The following is a 23,406-nucleotide window of genomic DNA, read 5'->3' as shown; positions in this document are numbered from 1 at the left end:
AGAAAACAATCAGCTCACCTAACTTTAATAGCTCCTTCTTACAGAATTTATATAATCAGGCCACATTACACAAATGAAATTAAAATATATTCTTCCACTTTTTTTTTCCCAGTAGGAAAACTCCATATACCACTCATCTTGCTGAAAATCAAAGGAGTAAAGTGATTTAATTCTAGTTAAACCAAGTACTTCAACCACATACCCTTAAACCTTAATCTTAAACATATCCATGAAATACGATTTTTGAGGGCCTTTCTTTTTATGCACTCAGTAAATCTCCAGTGTATCATAAGCTCCTCCTAAGTGCAGGTTCTCCTAAGTGATGTCCTGAGTTGATACAAAACACATAGAGAAATACCGTTACAAAAACCTTTTTAAAATTGCTTTTATTCCCGACTCTTACTTGAACTTGTAAAAAAATTTTAGTTAAGCTCCACACTCATTAGGTAGTTTAGGATAGGAGTGTTTTTGAATTTCCTTGTAATAAAGAAAAAGCTTAGGATCAGGACATCAGGTGTGTACGGAAAAATACATATTTTGATACAAGTGTAAGTAAATATATACTTTGTTTCAAGATCCTTCACTGAACACAAACCCACTACAATCAAATTGTCATGTTGAATTTAAATTTAAGTGTGAAAACTGGGCTTTGTGCTACTTAGATCAGAGCTCAACACAATCTGTCAAACACCCAGTCAAGAGGAAACTGAGCCAGCCCTGAGACATCTCAAGATAATCATTCTTTGTTCACCTAGAAACTGAACAACTTTGCCCTCAGAGTCACGGCTCCCTCAGCAATGGAAGTAAGCTCTGAATCCAGACAGCCACATAGGACTCCCAATCATTTGCCAAAAATTTAACATTGTGAACAAAACCAAAGCAACCACTAACACCAAATGGGTTATTAAATTCCTGGTTGGAGGAAGTTTCAGAATCCAAACCCAACACCAACATCTGGCAAGTCGCCATATATGATCTACCAGTACTTGCTCCTATGACTCTGAAAATTCAGGAGAGCATTAAGATTTTAAAAGCCCACTGATTAGTTTGCACTGTGTTTAAATCACATAGAAGCTCTAATCCCCCCTCCCCCACCCCCATGAAAATACATCTTAGCTTTTGCCTCACCTTAGAAGGGCCAAAGCTGACAAGAATCACTACAGACAATTAAATCTGTTGCCGTCCAGGAGTCTTGATCAATAATAATACTTTGCACCATCATCATGCAACACTGAAACTGCCTCTCCATCACAGCCCCTTGGACCACAGCCCCTTAGGTGGATTAGGTGGCGGTTTATTTCTGGACCCCAGGCTGCGCTGGGTCAGTAACTCTTTTCTCTGTAATGTGCACGTCTCTTGGAAGGAAGAGGGAGAGCCGCCTGGTTGCAACTGCACTTGTTCACCGCCCAGGGCCCCCGATATCGTGCGTTCCCACGACCCAGGTGCACGCGCTGCGGGCACCCCGCGTACCTGCCGAGCTCCTCGCCGGTGTCGTAGTAGTCATCCACGTTTTCCTGCCTGAACACAGTCATGATACACCGTCCCGCCTCACCAAAGCCCGGCGCACTTCAGCTCCGCTTCCCACACCATCACCACCGCCGCCGCGCCGCCGTGGGCCCCGCATGCATCAGTCTCCAGCCCTCTAAAATAACAGCAATGCAATAACAATAATGTCACAAAATGACGACCCGCACAGGAAGGAGACCTCCCGGGCGAGGCGCCGCGCGCCGCCGCCCACCCTCCCCGCGACCGCTCCCCGCCGGGCCCAGAGGCGCACCCTTTTGTCAGACCCGCGCCAGGGCCGCGCGCGCGGGCCCCGGCACGGCCGCACCCCGAGGTCCGCGTCCCCGAGGGCAGGCGCCCGGCGCGGCCCAGAGCCGGCTCCGGAAGTGAGCGGCCTCCCCGCCCCCGTCGGCACACACACGCCCCCCAGCTCCCCACCTCCGGGGGCGCCGCGGAGAAGGAAGCCCCGCCAGGCCCGGCGGAACGCGCCCCGCCGCGAGCATCCCCTGCAGCCTGCGGCGGCGCAGCGGCCCGCGCTCCCGGCCCCCGCCCCCCCCCACGCAGTCCCCCGAGGCACATTCCTGGCGACTCCCGCTCCGTTACCCCGCCGACCCCGAGAGCGGCCGCCCGGGGGAGCAGGCGAGGGAGGGGGAGGCCGGGGAGGCGCGGCCGCCCGCTCCCGTCTCCGCGCCCCGACACAAAGCGCCCGGCCGGGCCCGCGCCACCTGTTCCCCCCGGGCCGCGGGGCTGGGGGCGCCTCCCGGACGCGCCCCACTTGCCCCTTGCCCCGCAGGCCCGCCGCCCCCGCCCCGGCCCTCCCGGTCGCCTCGGGCGCTGCCCGGGCAAACCCCGCCGCGAAAGCAAAAGCAGGCAGCGGGGCCCGGGCGGAGCCGGGGAGCGCGCGCGGCCACTCACCCGGGCGCCCGGGAGCGGCGCGGCTCCCGCTGGAGCGGTCGGAGGCCGACCGGGAGCGCGGGCCACGAGCCGGGCGGCGGCGGGAGCGCGGGCGGGGGCGGGGGCGGGGGCGGGGGCGGGGGCGGGCGGGGCGCCCGGGGCGCGGATCCCACGCGGCCGCCCCGGCGTCGGCGCGGCCGGGCGCTCCCCCTCCAGCTCGCCAGCGGCCTCGCGGCTCCTCGCCGCCCTCCCGGCGAAGGGCGGCCGGCCGGCGGCCAACGGGGACCCCGCGGGCGGGCTGGCGGCGCGGCCCACCCACCACCCACCCACCACCCACCACCCACCTCCGAGCCGCCCGCTCTGCGCGGCGCTGCCCTCCCTGCTGCTCCCCGCTCCGCGCTCCCTGTGCCCCGCTCCGGCTCCCGCTCCCGGCTCCGCGCTCGGGGCTCCGCGCTCGGGGCTCGCCCGCGCACCCCGCGGCGCACGCCCCCGCCCCGCCGCGCACACACCCACACCCGCCCGGGCCGGGGAGCGCAGCCGCGCGCGGGGCCGCCCCACCTGTGCGCGCCGCTCGGCTGCCCCCTTGGGCTGCGTTCCGGAGAAAAGGCGATCGCTCGGCCCAGCGAATGCGGGCGAAGCACCCGGCGTGCGCCAGGCACGGTGCTCGGCGCCGAGAACGCGGAGGCCAAGACAGATTCTTAAAAATCCCTGCCCTCGTGAAGCTTACATTCTGCCGAAGACGATACGAAAGAAATCTGGAAGCAAATGAGTGAGACCGTTCTAGAAGAAATCCGTTCTTTGGAGACAGTAACACAGGAGAACAGGATAGAGAAGGGCAGGGAGAGAGAGAGAGAGCGCGGGTCGGGTTACTTGCCTTTCCTCTCCGAAATAGGTGTTTTGAGCAGAGATCTCAGTGGTGAGGAGGTATGTAAACAGAAAAGACAAGACTGAGGTCTCAGAGGACCAATGAAGCAACAGAAAGGAAGGGTGGATGTGTGCTCTTCATCATGGTATTGGCTATCGATGACTTGAAATGTGGCTAGTCCCAAATGAAGTGTTCAAGAAGTGTGAAATGGACGTCGGATTTCAAGACTTGGCATAGAAATAAGAATGAAAAGTATCTCATAAATATTCTTATAATGACTACACGTTGAGATGACGGTGTTTTGGATATAGAGTCAAATAAAATCTATTATTAAAATTAATTTCACCTTTTACTTCTTAAAATGCAGGTATTAGGGGATCCCTGGGTGGCTTAGCGGTTCAGCGCCTGCCTTTCACCCGGGGCATGATCCTAGAGTCCCAGAATCGAGTCCCGCATCAGGCTCCTGGCATGGAGCCTGCTTCTCCCTCTGCCTGTGTCTCTGCCTCTCTCCCTGTCTATGTCTATCATAAATAAATAAATAAATAAATAAATAAATAAATAAATAAATAAATTCTTTTTTTAAAATGCGGGTACTAGGAAATATAACACTACTGTTGGGGCTTGCATTATGTCTCTGAAGACTGTGCTGGTCTACACAGAGACCCCATATCTCCTGGAGACTCCTCATCCACTCTCTACTTCTTACCCCATGTTCCCACCAACACTTTGGGCCTGGGAAACAGAAAGGGTGGTTCTCCATAGAGACTCCTGGGGATCCAAACAGAAAAGCTCCTACAGGGAAATCTACCTTACTGCTTGGAATTATAGGCATTATTTGAGCCCTCTGAGATTTCAGAGTTATATTACTGTTCAAATAACCCAGATTTTCTAAAATGAGGTTTAAACTGTCTTTGGGTCAACAGAAGTTTCAGTTGTAGGGATGGTGCCCTATTGCCCCTCTCCCCAAAAAGAATGCCCCTTAGACCTTATATCAGACTGTCCTCTTTTTTTTTTTTTTTAAGTTTTATTTATTTTAGACAGAAAGAGAGCACACAAGTGCCCACAAACTGGGGAGACAAAGAGGGAGGAAGAAGGGAGAGAGAATCTCCAGCAGACTCAGTGCTGAGTAGGAGCCCAACCTGTGGCTCAGTCTCAGGACCCTGAGATCATGACCTGAGCTAAAACCAAGAGTCCAATGCTTAACCAACTAAGCCACCCAGGGGTCCCTCAGACCATCCTCCTAAAGAACATTTCATTTAGTGGCCCACAGGAAGGACTCACATTCATGATGGTGGAAGTAAGGGAGGATTCCAAATCAGGAAATGGTACCAACCTAAGAAGGGAGTTTGAGAATTAATACAAAAGGATATTGAGAGGTAAGAAATACAGTAAAAAAAAATAATAATAATAACAAAAAAGTGATTCATCTGAGGGAAATGCAAATGAATACATCTGTGGGGGGGGGGGATTTAAAACACAGATGTTTGGGAGAAACTTAGAAAGTGCTCATGGACAACTGTCTCTGGGTAATATTTTTTCCTGCAAAATAAATGTAAGTGTGTTTTCCAAGGCAATGAGGATTGGCTCTGTTTGGGGGCTAGCATGTCTTACCTACTATGTTTGGCATGCTAATCACAGAGGTTTCCTGGGGTCCTGGAAAGCCCATGGCCATGGGAGTCACAAAATTGGATCTAATATTGGCGGAACCATTTAAGGGCTGACTGACCTCGGACGTGTCCTTTATGCCCCAAGTTTCCTACCTCCATTAATTTATGCAACCGTGGGCAGCCCCCGGTGGTGCAGCAGTTTCGCACTGCCTGCAGCCCAGGGTGTGATCCTGGAGACCCGGGATCGAGTCCCATGTTGGGCTCCCTGCATGGAGCCTGCTTCTCCCTCTGCCCGTGTCTCTGCCTCTCTCTGTGTGTGTTTCTCATGAATGAATAAATAAAATCTTTAATATAAAAAAATAAAATTATACAACCATTTTGGAGAAGGAAAATGTGGTATTTAAAAAATATATATGGGGAGTCTAATTTCTCTCCCCATGAACATAAGTTGGCCCTAATGCCTTGCTTCTCAGAAAATGTGATGGAAGTGACACAGCATAATGTCCTTCCAAGGCTGGGTCATAAGGCATTATGAGCTTTTGGCCTCACCCTCTCTTTCTCTGCATCTCACTCTGGCTCTCTCTTTCTTGCTCTACTCTCTCACTCCCTCTGTTCCCCATGGAAGCCTTTAGCTGCTATGGTTACCCTGGGGCTGCCATGTGGAGAGACCATGTGGAGAGACCACAGAAAGAAAGAAGCCCAACGAAACCAGCTGTTCCAGCCCCATCCCCACCCCCAGCTACTCATGTTTTCACAGCCCGGCTCTGGGAGCCGAATCCATGATTGTTACTGTTTTTAAGTCATTATTTTGGGGTGGTTTGTTACACAGCAATAGATAACTTAAAAGAGAGTTAGAAAGAAAATAAGAAAAGTCTTAACGTGTACCAGATGCCAGGCAGACTAAATTATTCTCTTGCTTATTCTTCAGACAACTCTGTACATTAGCTGTTTCCACCGTTTTCTCCATTTTATACTTAACCTTTGTGTCAGCTTCATCACCTGCAAAATGGGAACACTAATAGATCCTTGAAGATTCCTCGGATTTGCTGGGAGAAGACAGAGAGACATTGCATGAAATAGGACTTTGTATATTATAAAATACATCAGAATGTTGTGTATTTTCCATCATGTTCCAAGCAAGAAGGGCTCTAAGAGGCATCTCACGAATGGAAGGCAGCAATACAGTAATCCTCAAGTTATGAGATTCAAGCTGGAAAGGACTTCTATGAACATAACTGATTATGAATACAGACAATGGATTATGATAATCGTGGTGACAGCGTTTAAAACAGATTCAGATATAGAATTTAGAACATTATTTCATATCTGTGTTAGAGTAAAATAACTGCTACTACAAAGCCTAACAAAACTTAGAGTTCTAACAAATTGAAGGTTCGTTTCTTGGTCTCAGCACAAAGGTTTGCAGGAGGTAGAGAGGTAAAGAGAGTAGTCTTTACTGGGGACTACTGGTCCCCAACAGTCATTCTGGGAGCCAAGTTTCTGCTCTCTGAGGGATCCATGGTTCCAGTTCATGTGACCGTCTTCAATGATGCTTCTCTTCTGTTGACTGATAAGGGAAACTCCAGAGAGGACTACGTTGGAGGCTTATTTAGTGGGTCAGGTTTGAAGTCTAAGGCCTCACCATTGGGGGCAAGATATTCTAAGACCTATCAGAGTGGATCACATTGTTTCAATTCACCTTTCCATGACTTTTTAATTACAAGTCTGGCTTTTATCAAGGGTTTTAAAAAAACCCTTTAATTCCAATATAGTTAACATACAGTGTTAACATACAGTGTTATATTAATTTCGTAAGTACAGGGGCTTATATTTTTTTAAGATTTATTTATTTATTTATTTATTTGGGAGAGAGAGAGTGTACAAACATGAGTAGAGGGAGAGGGAGAGGGAGAGGGAGAGGGAGAGGGAAAGAATCTCAAGCAGACTCCAATGCCCAGCATGGAGCCCGAGGTGGGGCTTGATCCCACAACTCTGGGATCATAACCTGAGCTGAAACCAAGAATCAAACACACTAGCAACTGAGCCATCCAGGAGCCCTCAGAAGCTTATATTTTTAAAAATAAAGAAAGAAAAAGAAAAGAAAATATTTTTTTAAATCCCTGTGAAAAATATTTCTGTACCTGTGGCTTCCCTTGGAGGGATTACCCGTTAACATAGTTGAGTATCTCTTATGTAGAAGACCACGTGACTGCTTCCAATTCCCTCCCAGTACCGAGCACTAAGGTAACTCATCTCTCTTGAACAAATGATATTTCTCTATTGTGAGACAATGAAAATCATAAAGCTCATTCTGTTTTCTATTTTCCCTGGATTCCAAAAAGCATGAGGCAAGCTCAGAAAGTATAGTCCTCTAAGTAATATCAATTCACCATACTCTCTGAATCAATCGATAAGCATGTATTATCTAGTATGTATTAGATACTGAGGATGCAGAGATGAAGTAACTCAGTCTAATGGAGGGAGGCTGACGAACAAAGAGACAGTTCATTAGAGTGTGATTAGGCTAGACATAATCCATTCACTTCTCCAGGGCCAATCTCAACCCTTTTCCAACCTTACAGATGGGCAGGCTAGGCTGTGAGATTATTTTAACTCCCTTCCTTGTCCCCTGTCTTCTGATTGGTTTGGTCAATGGGGAACCCTGTTATGAGGTCAAGTAGAGGGGAAGAGAATGAAGGCAGGAGAGTTTCTCTCCTGTTCTCCTCGCAGAAAGGTTGCCTTGGTCACTGTCAAACAGAGTCACTGCTCTTCAGCAGGTAAGCCCCTCGACATGATTTTCTCTGTTCAGCCTGTTGGTAACCACTCCCTCACCTTGTCTTCTTGGACCTAGAACTGGTGCCAGATCAGCTGTTGCTAACCTGGGTTCCTACACCATCCCTTATGGCTCCCCTGCACCTCTCCCACACCTCTTTGAATCATCCTAATTAGAATGTGTCGCTTTCCTCTGGGACCCTGATTGCTAGTATAATGAGAATGGAATCTCAGACTGCTGTGAAAACACGAAGGGAGGGCACTTAATTCAGAAGAAGGCCAAGGATGGAGGGTGATGATAGGGGTGAGCCTGGGGTTTTAGGGAAATTTCCTAGAGGAGCTGACATCCTAATAAAACGTGAGAAAAAAAAAAAGATTAAGAGTAAGCAGAAAAAAAATGGTGGGCAATGAGGTGGTGGACTGGGGGGGGAGGGGTGGTACCAGGGATGGGAGGAGGACATCTAGACAGAAGAAAACAGTGAGGGTAAAATCACAGATGTGAAGAAGATAATGGATCATTCCGGCATCTCTATGCAATTAAGTTCGGCCAGTGAAATGGCAAAAAGTAAGAGCAGGGAGAGAAAGGGTCTTTTCCACCATGCCCAGGACTTAGAGAAGAGCGCAAAGATAAACCCAGGTAGATTTTGACAGCCTTGCCCATTACACTTGTCCATTATGTCCTTATTTTGGTGCATGCTCAGAGGTGGTGGGTAGAGAACAACGAGATACTTTAGGAGGTAGAAATCACAGGACTTTGTCCTTAAAAAGGACAGAGTCAGGGTGATATCCAAACTTTCGGTGAAGTGATTAGGTAGATAGTGCTGCCACGTAGTCTGAAATACAGGTGGACAAGTTGTTTGGGGGAAGAGAAGATGATGACTGTCTTGGAGATACAAAGTTTGAGGTGTCAGGGGCGTCCAGATGATGTTAAGGTGAGAGGGACCCGCAGGATAGACAGGGTGATTCTGGTGTGGGCCAGGGGGGACAGGGCAGGAAGTAGATGAGGCCACCTAGGAACAGGATGCAGGACTACAGAGAGGCTTGCTCTAGAACTCTTGGGAACAGAAGCGATCAACTCAAGCAAATACAGCGGGGTAGGTGTGCCTGACCCGGAACTATAAAATGCCAACTAGCCTAATGAGCTGCTTTGAGTCTCCCTTGTGTTTCTTGGGGCCAGAATGGGCATCACCGGCAGGTAGTGAGTTAAGACCTCATGAATACTGAGTGCCTTACGTACCTGTATATATAGTGCATTATGAATACTTGCTATCTTCTTGGTCTGATAGGTTACCAACTTCCTTATCTAGGCTAATACACCTTATGGATTTCAGTCATCCCACTTATTTTCTTGTTTTCTATAGTAGAATTGAATATGCACAAACAGAATAACAAATGCACATTACACACGTCCTTCCGAGCTGTGAGTTATTCGAAGCATCTTTCTGACCCCTTTCATTGCTCCAGACTCACCTTTATTTACAGTGCACGGGTTTAAAAATTAGTCACATTGTCTTCCTGGCCCTCTGAGCCGGAGTATGTGACCTCAGGTTTAAGATCCCATGGCATAAATTTTGCCTACTTCTCTACCCTTACTTCCCCTTCTGACTCAGCTTCTTTCCAATTTTTGTTTATTGTACCCGAGGTTTTGAATGCATCTCTGACCCCCATCAAATCCTTTATGAAGACGAGTAGGGTGTAAATAGACACATGTAAATCACTGACCAGTGTCTGAAAGGCCACAGGACATAAACATCTGGGGCTCCAAGTTTACTCTTGACCTTACCCAGATTTCTTTTATGCCTGGACCAATTTCTTCTAAGTTCTGACACTACCTGAGACAAAGATTGGTAACACTTGACAACACTTATAAAATTCATGGCCTAGAATGTCAGGCAGGTCCCTAACTAAAGGCACACAGGGCTGCCTCTACACAGCATACACTTCACTGCAAATGTGGAATTTGTGTGACAGGTACCCTTCTCGCCCCATAGGAATTACCCACTGGTGGGTTTTTAGTGCAGGTAGCTACCAGATTCTACATTTCCCTATGAGACTGTGTGGCTACAATTGGGAGGAAGAGTAGAACATTCAAAGGAGTTTTTCTTTTGTCAAATTTAAAGCAAGACTTAAAAAAAAAAAAAAAAAAAGTTATCCAGAAAGAAACACTCAGGATAATTCATCCATTAGAACTGGATGTACCAATCATGACTGCAGATAAAATCTGAGCTTATAGCCCATCAGTTTAGTGAATGTGGTTATATTTATTTTCTGTTACTTCTATTTTTTTTTTCTGCTGGTGACTAATAAACCTCTTTAAAATCATCAGATTTAATACCATTGATTTCTGTTTATTTTTCCTTTCAACAAAAATTGTGGTAAAAAATATTTTCAGTCAGTATCAAAATTCATCTTTTCGGGGGCAGATAAGTATTAAATATTACAGAAGATTCAATATCAATGAAAGCCTCTAGGTTTCCTGGCACGGTTTCATGAAATACAAGTCCCATTACTCAAGTCAGTGAAGTGATTTATAGCCTTACTCACAGCAGTTTGGTAGGATTTATAGAAACATCGCTTTTTTAAAAAGACAAACTTGTCATAAATCTTTCCAGAAGGTTCTGTCAGTTTGAAGATTTGCAAATAGAGCAATAATCTTTGACCCATTCAGTGCTGTATTCTCCCACCAAGAACTCAAAATTTATACACCTATAAAATTGGTGTTTTCTGCTTGTATAGACTTAGTGAGTCTAAATTTACTCTTAAAAAAAAACTGTATAAGAATAACGGATGTAATTTAATTTGCTGCTGAAGTATTTCTGCAATTTTCTCCTTCAATTTTAAGAAATTTTGAAAAGATGAAAATTTCTGAGAAAATACCCTTCAATATACTGGGTTTATAACATCTTAGAAATCCAGAATTACTTCTCATAGTCTAATGCTCATCAGGAATTTAATTTTTTATTGCATGATAAGGTAAGACAGACCCAGGAATTGATGATTTAGAAGGAGCCACATTTTACAATTTTTTAGAAGTCTCTTATAGGAAGGATCTACTTCGGTTTTCTGTTATTTCCTGCTGGTTTCCTAGAAGAAATCCCTAAATTGAGCTTTCCAACCGCAGTCAATAAAAATAGTCCCTAACCAACGTTACCCAAAAAAGGCACAATAGTTGAAAATACATTTCCCATCTCTCCTGCACACATCCACCCACTCCCTCTAGTTCACCCCCTTGAGGTGTACAAAACATAGATTCCTCCCCATCCTATCCTAGGCTGGGTGAATGGCACAGGTGAATTAATTTCTCAAGTATTAACAAAATAGATTCTTCTATATATTAAAAAATTATATTTTAATGGACTTAAATATGTCGTAAGTGACTTTAACGTGTCTTTTAAATGGTTTTTGATTAGGTACTTGATTATAAGTCGCATTTATATAGCCTTTTAAAATACTTGTAGGCTCTGGGGTGCCTGGGTGGCTCAGTCAATTAAGCATCCGACTCTTGGTTTCTGCTCAGGCCATAATCTCGTGGGTTGTGAGATCAAGCCCCAGTGGGGCTCCATGCTGCGTTTGGGATTCTGTCTCTCCCCCTACCTTTCCCCCTCTGCGCACATGTGCTCTTTTTCTCTTAAATAAATAAATCTTCAAAAAAAATAAAATAAAATACTTGGATTGATTGCCTTTTAGTGTAATTAATTAGCTACAATAATATTTTGATATACAGATAGTGCTGACTTAAGCAAAATGCATTCCAGGGAACTGGAGCATCATGCAGCCTATAGTAAAGCAGGTAGCACTTTTCTATGGGAAGAGCAGGATAATTGGAGGTTGTAATCCTGATCAAGGATTTGGCATGAAATAAATTGTGGCAGTAAACAAGACTATGTCATAAAAGCCAAGACTCAGCAACTATAACTCTGAAAATACAGAACTGTAAATTCTGCTCCAAGCCTAATAAATTGGCTATAAATGCACTGTCTACGTCCACCAGAGCACTCCATTGTTATAGGTGTGTGTGCCTGTGTGTATACGCACATATACAATATCACATAAACTGCGATGTTATAGTAAGATAAATTCTAGATAAAATTTGTATGTGAGTAAAATAATTAAATAATTCGTCATTTATAACTGTACAGAAGAGACAATAAAAGTCTAGAAGGACTTTTGAGGGATAATTAGCAGGGGGTAGGTTTCCAATATCTATCTGAGAATGTTTAAGCTGATTCCCCTTTCACGATTATAGAAGTTCCTCCGACATCTGAGTGGTTCAGTAGATTAAATGGCTGATTCTTGATTTCGGCTCAGGTTGTGATCTCATGGGATCGAGGCCCCCATCAGAGAGGTCCATACTCAGCAGGGAATCTGCTTACGGATTCTCTCTCTCCTGGGACACCCGGGTGGCTCAGTGGGTTGAGTGTCTGCTTTCAGCTCAGGGTGTGATCCCGGGTTCCAGGATCAAGTCCCACATCAGGCTCCCTTGGGGGGAGCCTGCTTCTCCCTCTGCCTGTGTCTCTGCCTCTGTGTCTCTCATGAATAAATAAATTGAATCTTAAAAAAAATAAAAAAAGGATTCTGTCTCTCCCTCTCTCTGCCCCTCCTGCCACTCATCCACTCCCTCTCTCTCTCTCTCTCTCTCTCTCTCTTAAAAAAAACACAAAAAAAAAGTTCCTGGAAGCAACAAGGGTCTTTGGAATTCATCAGTGCTGCTTCAAAGGATGGTATGAGGTATGCAACACACGTTATTTGTTCACATGGAGGGTTGCTGCACAAAGAATTTTTTTGAATTTTTTAAGGATCTCAAATTTGACCAAAAATATCTCCCTTCACTATTTGCTGCTTCCTCTATTAATTTACAAGTGTTTTGTATTATGACATGTAAGAAATGTTCCCAGAAAAGAATACAGAACAGCTTTTCCTAGTTCATTGGAAAAATTTGAACTTACAGTAGTTTTATGTATTCTCACAGACTTGCCAAGCAAAGGATACACCAAAATCCAACCAACCAATCCAATGCAACCTCAGTGTCTAACAGAAGTCATTCGGCGAAGGCCAAAGGGCATCTGAAACTGGCAGCATATGGAATAAGGAACCCTGAAGCCCTCTAGCTGTGAGCTACTAGCAACACTAATAACATGTAAGAAACATCATGTAAATGCACATTCGTACCCGAAAGAAAGTAGAGAAGACACAACCAAAGAAAAAAATTAAGAAGATATAAATGGATCTTGTCAGCACTGGGGATGGGTGTTAGCTTCAGGAATGTAAGGCATTGGATTTTTAAAACCCAGATGAGACAGGAGAGGAGACTTTTTGGCAATTCTGGATAAAACATTCTTAGAGATCAGGGTGCCTGGGTGGCTCAGTGATTGAGCATCTGCCTTTGGGTCGGGGCATGATCCCAGGGTCCTGGGATCGAGTCCTGCATTGGGCCCCCTTGGGAAGCCTGCTTCTCCCCTACTTAAGTCTCTGCCTCTCATGAATTAATAAATAAAATTAATTAAAAATATACTCTCAGAGGCCAAACCTTCAGTAAGAGGTGGACTGGATAAAAATTCACCATGGGCCAATGACAAAAAGTTGACCTGCCATAAAGTGCATGAGAATTTGTAACCTCAGGCCTCCTTCTCACATGAAATTGAGTTTAAAATTGATACTTCAAGTTGATTCAGCATCACCTATACCAGGAAAGCGGCCCTGTACTGATCAGCTCCTCCAGAGGAACTTGCCTTTATCCTAGGCCATGGAGAATACTAAACTCCACTGTTGTGAAGATGACCTCACAATTGAAAACTGTAAAACCTCGAGAAACCAAAGCATCATAACTCTGAATCATCAGATTTAATAAATAACAGAGTAGCTTCCTTCCTAAGAACTTTATTTTTTTTTTTAAGATTTTATTTATTTGTTCATAAGTGACACAGAGAAAGAGAGACAGAGACATAGGCAGAGGGAGAAACAGGCTCCCCTTAGGAAGCCTGATGTGGGACTTGATCCCCGAACTCCAGGATCATGCCCTGAGCCTAAAGCAGAGCTTAACCACTGAGCCACCCAGGCACCCCATACTTTCTTGTGGGGCTCAAACTCATGACCCTGAGATCAAGAGTCACGTGTTTGGGCAGCTCCAGTGGCTCAGCGGTTTAGTGCCACCTTCAGCCCAGGGTGTGATCCTGGACACCCAGGATCGAGTCCCATATCAGGCTCCCTGCATGGAGCCTGCTTCTCCCTCTGCCTGTGTCTCTGCCTCTCTCTCTCTCTCTCTCTCTGTGTCTCTCATGAATAAATAAATAAAATCTTAAGAAAAAAAAAAGAGTCACATGCTCTGCTGATTGAGCCAGCCAGGCGCCCCCCTGAGAACTTTAGATAACAGGACAATTGAATGGTAAAACAAGACTATTTAAAATGGTTAAAGATGGTAGCAAGGAATCAAACTTGAAAATGATCAAAGGCAGGGAATGCAAGGACTTCAACACAAGAAAATATGAAACATGGGAGCTGTGTGTCTTCTTATATGTATATTTAAATTGGATTTTTCTCCATTCACTGAGTTCAGCGGCAATTCATAAATGTCTCTTATTTCAAGGTAAGAACTAGGTGGAAGTGTTGCAATTCTTAAGAAGAAACAACAGATTTGCATGGCTAAGAAGTAGACTAGAAATCCTTATAGAATTTCTTGGTGATTGTAAATTCCTATTGGAACCATCTCTATGCCTTTGAACAATTTCGACATTTTTGCAACCATAAAGCATTTTTCTTTCTTCATTTAAAAAACTTATATTTGGCCACATTTGAGTAGGTTGAACTTTAGGCTTCTATTTTTTTCCTTTCAAGATCAGTGGTGACATTGTTCAATCTGTTCATCAGGCTTTCTGAGGGTTTCAGGATGTAGATAAGGATGCTTCTGCGAGATAGAACTTTGTAGAACAAGGGCAAGACTATACTTGAGCAGATCTGGATTCCACCACTCACTGGGCCATTAGGACAGCCATATAAAAACTCTCTTTCTTAAAATAATAACTCTCAATACCAATTTTTCCTTGTTTTGTTTTGTTTTGAACAAAGCTTTGTACTAGACAGGTGAGGTAGGGAAAAAAAAGGAAAAAAAGAAAGAAAGAAAGAAAGAAAGAAAGAAAGAAAGAAAGAAAGAAAGAAAGAAAGAAGAAAGAAAGAAAGAAAAAAGAAAGAAAGAAAGAAAGAAAAAAGAAAAAGAAAGAAAAAGAAAGAAAGAAAGAAAGAAAGAAAGAAAGAACAAGTATGTGGAGCAGATTCCAATGGAATGCAATGCCTGCTTGACTGGATTGCATTAAAAAAATAGACTTTATTTTTTTAGAGCATTTGAAGGTTCATAGCAACATTGAGGCAAAGGTACAGAGATTTCCCCCTAAACCCCCTGTTCTTACCATATGCACAGCTTCCCTATTATCACCAGAGTGAAGTACATTTGTTACAATCAATGAATCTGCATTGACCCATCATTCTCACCCAATGTCCATGGTTTACATTAGGGTTCTGTCTTGGTGTTGTACACTCTATAGATCTGGATAAATTTATGATGTGTATCCACCATTATAATATCATACAAATAGTTTCACTGCCCTAAAAATCCTCTGTGCTTCACTTATTCACCTTCCTGCTCTCATAGCCTCCGGCAACCACTGATCATTTTACTGTCTCCACAGATTTGCCTGTTCTAGAATGTCATATAGTTGGAATCCTACAGCATGCAGCCTTTTCAGATTAGCTTCTTTCACTTGGTAATATGCATTTAAGTTTCCTTCATATCTCTTCACAGCCTCTTAATTCATTGAATTTTAGAGTTGAATAATATTCTATTGTCTGGATACACAACAGTTTATATATTCATTCACCTACTGAGGCTCATTTGGTTCCTTCCCAGTTCTGGCAACTATGAGTAAAGCTGCTATAAACATCTATGTGCAGGTATTTGTGTGGAGATAAGTTTCAACAACTTAGGTAAATACCAAGGAGTATAGTTGCTCAATCCCATTTACTTTTGTAAGAGGCTATCTTCTGAAGTGGCTGCACCCTTTCGCATGCCCACCAGCAGTGAATAAGAATTCATGTTGCTCCACATCATCACCAGTATTTGATGTTGTCGGTGTTTTGGGCTTGGGCCATCCTGATAGGTGCATGATACGATCCTCTTGTTTAATTTGTATTTCCCTAATAACACATGATGTGGAGCATCTTTTCATATGTTCATTTGGCATCCGTATATCTTCTTGGTGAAGTGTCTGTCAAGGTCTTTGGTCCATTTTAAAAATTGGATTGTTTGTTGCTATTGGTGGATTAGTATTTCTCAATCTGTGTCCTGTAGAGTTCAGTTCCTCTCACAGTCTATTCTTTGAGAAAGAACATTCCATGGTCAGGTGAGCTTGGGGAATTCTGAAGTAAACAGAGCTAACCAGTGTCTCTTCAGCACAACTTCTCAGACCTTTAATCTCCTAATGTGTGGAGTGTGCTCCAAGTCAGGAATTTGGTAAGCCAGGTCTCTCTGAGTGACCGGACCCCCATTTTTGCTCAGGAATTTGAGAACAGTGAAGAACGCCAGACATTGGCAAATTCCTTTTTGTATCTTTCAGTTCCATTGTTTTGTGTGTAACTACATGGAAACATTTTTATTTATGTGCTATTTCTAAGTCAATTTAGGTGGGAAAAGTATAAGTTATACCACTCTATCAAAATTGTAAACCAAATTTGGAAACTCTCTCTTAAGAATATAAACCATCCCTTAGGTCCAGCTCATGTCTTGTTACTTCCATGAAACTTTCCCCAATATTAATGGTACACTGATCTTTCTCTAAACTGCTTTGACCCTTTAGTTTTCTCTATGCAATTTACCTCAAAATATGTGATCCCTCAATAGTTTTCATTATCCCATCATCTGTCAGTAGGGTTCACCTCTTCAGGAATGTACCTTATACTACTGCCGAGTGTCATACACATGGCCTACACATGGATTTTAATTGAAACTGTCAAAAAATTATTTATTTCCTAGTCCTTCCTTTCTTCCTTCCCTCCTTCCTGCCTTCCTTCTCCTTTTGATTAAATATATGTTAATTGAAAGCATCATGCTTCCATCTATTTTCCAAGTAGATCACATTAGTATAGAATTAGATCAGCTAGCTTCTCACAGGCTTTGCAAACTCTTTAAGCACACCAATGCACAGGTGTTCCTAAGATGCAGACTTTATGCACCTTCAATTATGCATCATGGCATTCTTTGCCAATGACCAATAGGCTGTACACCAGACAAAATAGCAAAGAAAAATGTATTTAATGACAACTAAATGAATTATATTTTGACGGTGGAATAAACCATTTTAAAATATGATTGCAGGGCAGCTCAGGTGGCTCAGCGGTTTAGCGCCGCCTTCAGCCCAGGGTGTGATCCTGGAGACCCAGGATCGAGTCCCACGTCGGGCTCCCTGCATGGAGCCTGCTTCTCCCTCTGCCTGTGTCTCTGCCTCTCTCTCTCTCTGTTGGTCTCTCATGAATAAATAAATAAAATCTTTAAAATATAAAATAAAATAAAATATGATTGCAAAAGACAAACTTATATGCAGCATTGCAAGTGTTTAATATATCATGGCCTGCCTTCAGAGTGTTTTTTGATGTTAAGCAGCATGAGCCAGACAAAATTCTTGGTATTCCCATTATAATACAGATAGAACAAACCAGATATTTTTTAAAAATTTGTCATCAGGGAAACCCAGGCCTTTCCATGTCCTAGCTAGCAAGAACTGTGAGTTCTGTACAAATGAGATACAGAAGGCACCAAAATACCTGAATTGGAAATGATTTTTATGATTGAACAAAACTCAAAACATGCTTTTATCAGGGATAATCATTGTTAATAAGGATCATAAAATGCACTAAACACCATTGACTTATACTCTGAAAACAAGTGAATTTCAAACAAGCTGTTAAAAAAACCAGAATTGCACAGTTTTATCCACAGTGATATTGAGAGTACTGCTCTGATGTGATAGAATATACCATCTTGCACTCAGTTTAGAGTGTGAGCATCTTCTCAACATCTGCTAGATGGGGCTGAATGAGTCATCAGAGAACAGACGGAATTAATATCTTCATCGATTGTTACTACAACAATTTTGTTTAAAATAATTGTTCACTATTTTGTGTTGAAGGACAATTTCAAGTATAATGCCATGCAAGATACATTTTTAAAGATAGCTTTCATCATCTTATTGAAAACATGATGCGTTTATCCTGGAGCAAGGCCATTAATTAAGTGCCTAAAAATAGATAGCAAGATGCTGCCGGACAAGGACATTCCTCAATAGTTACAAATGTGAAATACCCAAATAAAGCATTTGTTAAATTTGGCATTGAAGGGTTACGTTTCTCCTATTGAGATAATAAGGATGTGATGCTCAAAGACCCACTTGTGAGCAGCAAGCAGTGGATGTGTCCCATCAGTCTCTCACGTTGTGTGTAGATGACTTTCCCTTACCCTGCCTTCCCTGCAGAAGTTCAGGGTCCAAACCCTGTTCAAACCAGTCTACGGCATTCAAACCAGTCTTTGGCAATGGGGATGGGGCCCACCCCTTATTTTTTTAAAAAAGATTTAATTTATTTATTCATGAGAGACACAGAAAGAGAGGCAGAGACACAGGCAGAGGGAGAAGCAGGCCCCCTGTGGGGAGCCTGATATGGGACTCAATCCCAGGACCCCAGGATCATGACCTGGGCCAAAGGCAGATGCTCAACCACTGAGCATACCTGAATTGGAAATGATTTTTCCAATCAATGGGTGCCCCTCACCCATTACTTTTAATAGGCAACTCTACAAATTGCCTTTTACTTGTGCTTTGGCCCCACAACAATGGCCTCGAGTAGACATTCGGTTCCTGACAACACCTCTTGCAGAGTCAGAATTTGATTAGCAGTTATGACTACTGAGGTCTTATCTTTCCCTATGTTATGTTTTGTCCCACAAAATGCTTATTTCAGTCCTACAGGCTGGACGTGAAGGGAGACATCGGAGGGTTGTCACGAGTGCTTCACAGAGCTGTGGCCGGTTTGGTTAAACATGAAAATGGTGTCATCGTTAAAATGGTTGACATGACCTTGTCATCTTTGTAATTGGGGTGAGTCTCGAAAGACTGATGATGCCATTTAACATTGTGAGCAAAAGGAAGATGAAGAGAGGAAAGTCTACTAGAGGCATCTTCCTGGACAAGAATGGTTGTTTGGCCAAGGACATCTACAGTGGTTCATCTACCACAAAAACCACATGCTCCAGGAGTTTCTCTTACCTCCAGAGGCCTGGGACAGGGAGGAAGGGGTGAGGGTACATCCTGATCAGCTGTAATACAAGCATTTATCACATTCATTCATCATTGTTTTTTGTATAAACATTCTAGGGGCAGAACTAACTAGAAAATGGGATCTCTCACACATAGAATTTTAGAAGATATAAAATATCCTACATGTGTAAAGTATTATCAATTACTTATTTTTCCACCCCCTGGATTTCTCCTGCCTTCCTGATCTGCCTAGAGCTGAGGTAACCCCCTCACATCCCCACTCACACCCCCACCTCCACCAGGCTCACCCCACTCCACACCCAATGTGTCAGAAATCACCTTGTGCCTCTGGATTAGCTGCACCCCGCAAACTGTGAGTCTATGGCCCAGACAATCCTGCCAGGATTCTAGGGAATTCTGTGTGTTTCCTTATTACCAAGCTGGCCTAAGAGAGAGGACAGCAGGACAGGGGACCCATGTCACACCTCTAGCACTCACAGTCCCCACTTGGCACCTCCTATCTGGGTTGGCCCTGTCACAGGCATGAGTCTAGTGTGTGCACTCTGTTGTGAGGCATGGATTCATCCTCCAAACTGTTCACGGGGCACCCCTCCCCCATCCCTTCTCTTGAGGTGGAAGTTGTGCCCTGACCTGTGTGTTGGGATAGCAGTCCTAATGCCCTTGTCTGGTCTTATAAAGCCCGGCTCCCAGGAAAGAAGCATGTTCATGACCCCAGAATGGAGCTATGATGCATCCCCCAGCATCTCCCTGCAAGGAACGAAAGGCCACCCTTTCTGGCTGCTGGGAGTGCTCCTGGCAGAAAACCTTTAGCTGTCAGCCTGCTGGGGGACTTTTCCAGGCTAAAGAGAGCCTCCTGGCCCTAGCTGGGGTGGACTGTGTTCAGTGACCACTGGAACTGGACTGCAAAGGCCCATCGCCTTTGTAGGAACTTGGGACAACCTTAAACACTTCACCCCAGTTTCAGACCTCCTGGCGGGATGCCTCTGCTCATCCTCTCCTTCTGGCAACCCTTTGTCCTGTCCTTCCCTTCCTCAGATGTTGATCTCAAGAGCACCACTCACTGACCTCCTGCAGGCAATCTCCTCAGCTCAGAGTCCAGGGGAATGCAACCTGCCCCACACCCTAGACCCAGGCCTCCAGGGCTCCACGCCTTCCACACCTCCTGGATTCTCTTGCAAGGCTCTGGCCACTTTCTTTCCAAGTATTTTCCCAAAAGGGACTTGGTTCCACAGCTTTACAGTTGTGGAAGAAGGTAAATTTACTGAGGTTTCATGCAAAAGCTTATGGGAGCTTTCCCCTGCACAGAAGCATAAATGCTAATATTTCCTCTGCCTGAGAGATCTCGATGCTGTATTACAACTATTTTCGCTCTGTTATTTTGACCCAGTTTTCTTCCAGTTATACTTAGAACCCTCTGACTTTTCTGGAGCAACAAGATGACCCGGCTATGTCGACTTTTAACCACTTCTGCTCAGCCCAGCTGCTCTAGTTAATAAGTATATTCTGGGGTTTAGCAGATACAAAATAAACTGCCATATGGAGAGATAGAATAAAACAGGTTGCATAACAGCAAAATGACACTGGCCATAATTTTATCTTTTCTTATCACAATCCAAAAAGCACCATGAGACCTTGAAGAACTTATGAGCATGTTTTATAGACGTTTCAGGTAACAGAGATTTGGAGGTGCGGAGTTATCACTGCTCTAAAGCCACATAGAATGCGGACCTCTGGTACATTGCTGTTCTCGTCTCTATTATGCTTGAGATGTGAGGTGCAGAGACATTGGTAACCTGGATAAATGGTTCTAGTTTTACCATAAATGTTGTGAATCTGGGTAAGCCTCTCCCCCACGTGTTAGCCTTCTGCTGTCACTTTGGTAAAAAGTGAGAACTGGTTGGGATGTTGCTATGGATTCAGGTATGTGTCCCCCCCTTTAGGTGCATACATTGAACGCTAGGGCCTAGTGTGTTAGTCTTGGGAGGTGCTTGGGTCATGGGTGGGATCAGTGCCCTTATTATACAGGGTCTGAGAGAGCTCCTCGCTTCTGCTATGAGAGGACACAGCAAGAAGCTGGCACTCTGAGACACGGAAGAGGATTCTTCCCAGAACCCCACCGTGCTGGCCCCCTGGCCTTGGAATTCCAGCCTCCAGAACCATGAGGATAAATTCCTGTTGTTTATAAGCCTCCCCCTCTTGGTATTTTGTTAAAGCGGCCTGACAGACTAAGGCAGGTGTCAAGCTCTGTTCCTATGGTTTCTCATAAAGTTTATTACATTAGGGAAATGCTGTTCAGGTCCATAACATCTGGAAGTAGGGGCAAAGGGACCTCCCCAAGTCTGCATCTCCCACATTATCATATTCCTAGTGGTAGGTTCACTGCTCACCTCCTGGCTGGCATCTCCCCTGAATGATAGACAAGACCACCTACTTGATCATAGGATTTCCCTTTGGGTTATTTGTGTTTATTTGTTCTGCCTCTGTGGACTGGTGTTTGAACTCCTGAGAAGGAAGAGCAAAACTGTAAAATGAAACCTTATCATTTTTAATGGGGATTGTATGCATCGTTTTGACCACAGATGGTCTCTGCAGTTTTGAATCTCTGCCCCCACTCTGTGTAAACATGGGCAGGATACAGAAGTCCCCTGTACCTTAGATTTCTCCTCTGACAAATAGGGACAACTATTAGCATCTAACTAATGGGCTTAATGGGAGTCTTAAAGGTACTGATGGCCTGTAGTAAGGCTTAATAAATATTGTTTTCATTTTTATTATTTGATCTGTGATGTCATGATCACCACATAAGATTACGTGGGGTTGGATGATTACTATTATAAAGATGTAATTAAAGTAAAAAATAATATTTACAATTACAGGGCATCATTTAGTCTTAGACAATAGCTAAATTTTTACCTTCTATCTCATGTTATTGTTACAATCACAGGAAGAGGAAAGACCCAGCATTGAATCTGATGTAAATGTCTAGAGAAGAAATAACAATCGAATAGCTAACAATTTCTGAGCTCAAAATTCATTCCTCAGCAAAAATAGAACAGTACAGATTTCTCACATACTCTACGTTCTGACAAGGGAAAAAAATAACTCAGAGGGAAATGGATAAACTAGTGTGGGAGTGTTTCAAAGTGGGCTAGGAAAGAAAAGTCTTGTGGCTGCTCCTTTGAAGTTCAGTTGAGATGAGTCTATTCCCTACACAATAAGTAAAGGCACAATTTGCAGTGTATGTTTAATTTTTGCTAAAAATGTGTGGTTAAGAGGAAGCCAAGGAAATATTTTCATTTAAGGGAAGCCAACTTTGCTGTTGTTTTCTGTGTGGGTGCAAAGTGCTGTGTTTTTATTCTTGCCAATCAATAACCAAAATTGAGTCTCCATCAATCAAATGAAATCTCTCTGGTCTTGGAGGAGGTTAATGCCGACAACAGCACAATCTCCAATGAGAAATGTATCTTTCTTCAGTTGAGGTACACATCATTCTGATGGACAACCAAGAGGTTACTTCCAATGTTCTCATAATGCTTTTCTTCCTTGAATTTAAGCCTTTTATGTAGGTCACATCTGAACATAAACTAGACCCCTTGACACATTCTCTTTGTACAGTTGGAGCCAAGGAGGGAGATGTGCAGTGTTCTGGGAGTGATCAGAACAAGGTTAAGAATCAGATTCATTGAGCTCTGGCCCACTGCTGGGTAGTCCTCCAAGTTCCATAAAACGGAGAAAATCACACTATCTCATGGGACTTTTGTGAGAGTTAATGAAGTCATATATGGGATATGGGTTCATCAAATAGGCAATGTAAGTAGCGGTGAAAGCTCCATAGATTTCAAACTGCCTGAATCTGAGCCCCATCTACCTCACTTCCTGCTTATGTGATATTGAAAACGCTGAGTTTGGGTCTTCATCTATAAAATTGAGAGAATGATATCTGTTGCCCTCTTAGGGTGAGTTGAGATGAGTAAATGAAATAATACATAATAAAAATTTGGCTAGGGATGCCTGGGGAACCCAGGGGTTGAGCCTTAGGCTCGGGTTGTGATCCCAGGGTCCTGGGATCAAGTCCCTCATTGGGCTCCCCATAGGGAGCCTGCTTCTCCCTCTGCCTGTGCCTCTGCCTCTCTCTGTGTGTCTCTTATGAATAAATAAAATCCTCCCCAAAATAGTAACACCTTGGCTACTGCTGGTTAATATTATTTCTTCTTGCTCTTCCCTATTGAGAAGTCCATTTTTCTTTAGTCTTTTATGATGGGGATTATTTTTCAATGCTTTAACCTTCCTTGATTTTTCTTTCTTCTGAATGCCTGTAGTAATTTCTTGTACCTGTCTTACAGGATTTATTCCATTGTCAGTTTTCTGTCAGCTTTGCTGGGCTATGGTACCTGGTTTTTCGGTCTAACATTAATCTAGGTGTTGCTGTAAAGGGCTTTTGAAGAAGAGG

The 23,406-nt window shown here is 44.0% G+C and overlaps 1 protein-coding gene across 5 annotated transcripts in view; it reads right to left on the bottom strand.

Moving 5' to 3' along the window:
• The window catches only part of DAPK1 (death associated protein kinase 1), a 170,030-nt gene extending 166,723 nt beyond the window's left edge, over positions 1–3,307 (bottom strand). Inside the window, exons 1-2 of one of the 5 annotated variants that reach the window (XM_025984176.2) lie at positions 2,956–3,307; positions 1,471–1,642 (exon numbers count right to left, since the gene is read on the bottom strand). In XM_025984176.2, coding sequence (XP_025839961.1) covers positions 1,471–1,532 — 62 coding nt within the window. In that variant the 5' untranslated portion in view covers positions 1,533–1,642; positions 2,956–3,307. Of the gene's footprint in view, positions 1–1,470; positions 1,643–1,777; positions 1,896–1,941; positions 2,099–2,418; positions 2,529–2,741; positions 2,865–2,955 lie in introns of those variants that run through there. The other 4 variants (XM_072763568.1, XM_072763546.1, XM_072763559.1 and 1 more) reach the window with 4 other exon arrangements.
• Positions 3,308–23,406: the final 20,099 nt, after the last annotated feature.

Source organism: Vulpes vulpes, chromosome 1 (assembly GCF_048418805.1).
Source record: "Vulpes vulpes isolate BD-2025 chromosome 1, VulVul3, whole genome shotgun sequence".
NCBI lineage: Eukaryota > Metazoa > Chordata > Mammalia > Carnivora > Canidae > Vulpes > Vulpes vulpes.
This window is presented reverse-complemented; position numbering and strand designations above follow the sequence as displayed.